The sequence below is a fragment of the Myotis davidii genome, unplaced genomic scaffold (genome assembly GCF_000327345.1).
Source record: "Myotis davidii unplaced genomic scaffold, ASM32734v1 scaffold663, whole genome shotgun sequence".
Lineage (NCBI taxonomy): Eukaryota > Metazoa > Chordata > Mammalia > Chiroptera > Vespertilionidae > Myotis > Myotis davidii.
The window spans coordinates 7,198,620-7,202,969 of NW_006295816.1; the positions used below are offsets into that span (position 1 = coordinate 7,198,620).

At 45.3% G+C, this 4,350-nt stretch overlaps 1 protein-coding gene across 1 annotated transcript in view; it reads right to left on the bottom strand.

The window, feature by feature from the left end:
- ENTPD3 (ectonucleoside triphosphate diphosphohydrolase 3) overlaps positions 1-4,350 on the bottom strand; it is a 31,652-nt gene that overhangs the window by 26,350 nt on the left and 952 nt on the right. The window contains 1 exon segment of the mRNA XM_006770535.2: positions 1,550-1,677. Within this exon segment, the coding sequence (XP_006770598.2) occupies positions 1,550-1,677 (128 nt within the window).

The following is a 4,350-nucleotide window of genomic DNA, read 5'->3' on the forward strand; positions in this document are numbered from 1 at the left end:
AGCAGCCGGCAACCACCTTAAACAGCCCACGCCTCACTTTTGAAGGGCCTGAGGGGTGACTTTACAGATGAAGGCTTTGGCCCTGCACACCCCATCCACCTGTCCTTTTCCCACCCCTGGCAATTCCATGAAGTGCGGAGCCCTGTGCATCTGTAGGTTCACTGTAGGCGGTGGGACAGTTCAGACCCACATCCATGCTCTGTCTACACTCTCTGCTGACCCCGAGCCAAGGCAATAGTAGTTTCTTATCTTTAAAAACTTCTACTTCAAATATAGCCATTGACCAGTCACTAACGGTAGGAAGATGCAGAAGGACTTGTGGGGCCACGTGTAAATGCTAAAGGGGATCAAATAGCCCTGGTCGGTAGTTCAGTTGGTCTGAGCATCATCACAATACACCCAGGTCTGATCCCTGGTCCAGGTACATACAAGAAGACACCAACGATGCATAAATAAGTGGAACAACAAATTGCTGTTTCTCTCTCTCTCTCTCTCAACAATCAATCAATCAATGAAAGTTAAATAACACAGTTGAACTTGGCCCCTTTGTCTCTCCAGCTAAGAAGGGTTTTTACATTTTTAACTGTTTTTTTTTTAAAGTATGTTTTTATTGATTTTAGAGAGAGAGGAAGGGAGAGGGATAGAAACATTGACAAGAGAGAGACATGGATTGGCAGCCTCCGGCATGCCCCCTAACAGGGATTGAGCCTGCAACCCAGGCATGTGCCCTGAGCAGGGATTGAACCGGGGACATGGGTCAACGCTCAACTACTGAGCCACACCGGCCAGGTGGTTTTGACATTTTTAAAGAGTTAAGAAGACGAAAACAAAAGAGGGTATGTGTAACAGAGATTATTGGAAGAGAGCATAAGGGCCTGAGAGATTTTTCCGGGGGGAGAGTTAGAGGGATCATGGCACATTTCTAGGCCCAAATACAGTTCCAGGAGATCTTCTCAAGTCCTTGAATTTTTGTTCCTCCAGGCCAGGCCAGAGGAGCCTGAGTCTCCTGGTCTCCACTCATGACCAGGGAGAGATGTGTGCTCTGGGAGACGGACAAGTTGGTAAATCTTTGGTAGTCATTTATCACTGGCCACAAAGTCTAGCTTTGCTTCCAATAGTCAGGAGTCAAAGCAAAAACCACATGGTCCTTGGGAAAGGTGTCACCACAATCAAACCGGAGCCTCAAACATCACGAGCCTGAGTCTCCTGGTCTCCACTCATGACCAGGGAGAGATGTGTGCTCTGGGAGACGGACAAGTTGGTAAATCTTTGGTAGTCATTTATCACTGGCCACAAAGTCTAGCTTTGCTTCCAATAGTCAGGAGTCAAAGCAAAAACCACATGGTCCTTGGGAAAGGTGTCACCACAATCAAACCGGAGCCTCAAACATCACAAACCCAGCCTGTCCGACCTTCTCCCTTGGGTCTTACACTGTCTTCCCAGGCTCCAGCCGGAGGCGGGGAGAATGCTTTTCTTCTAACTCATGGCTTTAGAGTAAGTGATGTCATAGCCCATTGCTCCCCTTCCGTGCTGATCCCTTCACGCTTACCTTCAGTCCGGGCAGGAGGACCTCTTTCTGGTGAATCTGGATGAGTGTGATGGCCACAAGTACCACCACGCTCAAAATCAAGACCACCAAGGCGATGACGACTGGCGTGCGGGAGAGGGCCTTGAAGCCTGAAACGGGAAGACCCAGAAGACTTACGAGGGGAAACGCAGGAACAAAAGAACCCAGGAACTGGGTGCATAGCCGTGGGCACCAGTCACTTCTGGCTTTAGTGAGGCCCACACGCTTAAGGTGGAGAAGCAGCTGGGTTCTAATACCCACTTATCTTTCCTCCAAAGAGTGGACTTAAACCGTGCTTGCATGGCTTTAGTTTTCTGGTATTTAGTTTTTTGTAGTAGCATATTAGTTATATATGTATTAGTTTTTAATATATTTATACATATGTTATATTTATATATTTCACATTACATATATACATATAGCTATATGTTGTATACAGTATTATCTTAGTTTTCGGTATGCATAGTTTAGTTTCCTGGTATTTCTCAAAGTATGTTATGCATATTACTGGTTGTCCCTGAGAAGATTTACAATAACATTTGTTTCAGTGCAGATTAGAAAAATGTGGGTTTTCCATTAAAGCAGGTAATATTTCATTTAAAATTAATCTCAGATAAATAAGAAGAAATTAATATGGCACTGCAGATATAATGAATGATTCACTACACGGTGACTTATTGTGGAGCAAATGATAACATGTCTAAATTTCTACAGCATTTGGGTTCCCAATAAGAACTCACACTCAGTTATGCTTGCTGTGTCTACAGTGAAGGCACTACGTCTCCCTACATCTTCACCAACAAAGACGAACTAGACCCCAATCCACATGTCTCGTCCAAAAGGGATCATGTAATCGCTGGGATTTGTATTTTAATCATAACATGTAAACTATATCTACCCATTTAAAAGTAAAAAAATGAATAAATAAGCATATGAATACTCTTAAATTAAATATATAGACATTAAGTAAAGATCATTATATAATTGCATATATGGTATAATATATGATGTATATACATATCTATAATAATAAATTAGTAATATGCTAATTAGACCAGACAGCCGAACGACCTTCCAGATGTCATTCCAGACATCCTTCTGGACAAAGCTGCCATGGCGGGGGCTGAGGCAGAGGTGGTTAGGGGCAATCAGGCAGGCAGAGGCAGTTAGGGGCAGTCAGGCAGGCAGGCAGAGGCAGTTAGGGGCAATCAGGCAGGCAGGCAGGCAAGTGGTTAGGAGCCAGCAGTCCCAGATTGCGAGAGGGATATCCCAGATTGCGAGAGGGTGCAGGCCAGGCTGAGGGACCCCCTGTGCTCGAATTTTGTGCACCAGGCCTTGTGCCGGGCCGGGGCCCATAATGTATCATAATGAACTATCTCTATTAAATTTAAACTAATATTGCTTAACTGAATGATTACAAGCAGATTAAGTCTTAACAAACTAGTGTGGGTTCATGAGGCAGTTAGGGGCAGTCAGGCAGGCAGGCAGAGGCAGTTAGGGGCAATCAGGCAGGCAGGCAGGCAAGTGGTTAGGAGCCAGCAGTCTCAGATTGCGAGAGGGTGCAGGCCAGGCTGAGGGACCCCCTGTGCTCGAATTTTGTGCACCAGGCCTCTAGTTGTATAATAATACATAATGTATCATAATGAACTATGTCTATTAAATTTAAACTAATATTGCTTAACTGAATGATTACAAGCAGATTAAGTCTTAACAAACTAGTGTGGGTTCATGAGAGTTTATTGCTGCCCCATCTGATCCCCTGCTGTGTAGACACTGCCGAAGACATTTCCTAACATCAAAAGTGGTTACTTAACAGCCTCATTCTTCTACCTTGTCACTGGGAGTGAAAACTGACACAGCATCAATGGAAGGCAATGTGTCAGTATTTACTGACAATAACTGCAAATAGGCATACCATCTGACTGCAATCCCACCCCTGGGAATTTATTCCACAGAAGGAGCCCCATGTGTATAAAACGACACACAGTTACTCTATGCTGACTCCTTTGTAGTAGCAACTGAAGGGGGTCAACCACCATCGGTGACCTTCAGGTCCTAGATCACTTTTCTGAGGCTGGAGACTGCCAGGAACCAGTTTATCCACAGAGACAAACTCTTGTATCAACTTTTAAAGAAACCACCTGTCAGTGTCAGTTGAAGGGATTTCCCCCCCTAACAAGACACGTGGAGGTTTAATCTGCCAGGTTAAACTTGTCCTTTGGGAGGAATGTAACAAGTTAGTCTGTACGTGTGATGTTACCGGATCTGTGTTAAACCTGGAGATCAAAGTAAATCAGCTCCTTAGATACTATTTCCCTTTAAAGAAAAAGAAAAAAATTGGTATAAATTGCCCCCACTAGCCTACAATCATATCCTTTTGGAAGACAAGAATACCCAATGTAGGGGCACAACCTCTGGCCACAGGAGGGAGGCGGGGTGGTAGGTAAGCAGTCTCCTGACCACAGCCACACGCTAGCCTCCCCAGTCCTCCGCGCTTCAGCAGATTTGGGGTAAAAGGCTATGATTACCTTAAGCAAACACTTGCCCCAGCAGAAAAGTCTATCACGAAGCAAAATGGACTAGACCAGGTCTCATTCATTTAGGGAACAGGGCGCATGGCTGTGCTATCATTAGGGCGGGACACACACTGTAATTACCAAGTGCCGACCTGGGAGAGGAGAGGCCAGGGCTCCCGGACTTTCATATGAGCAACGGCAAAGAGTGCTGCAGGGCAGGCAGGTGGGGCAAACATGGAAGTGTGTGTGCGTGAGAGAGAAAGAGAG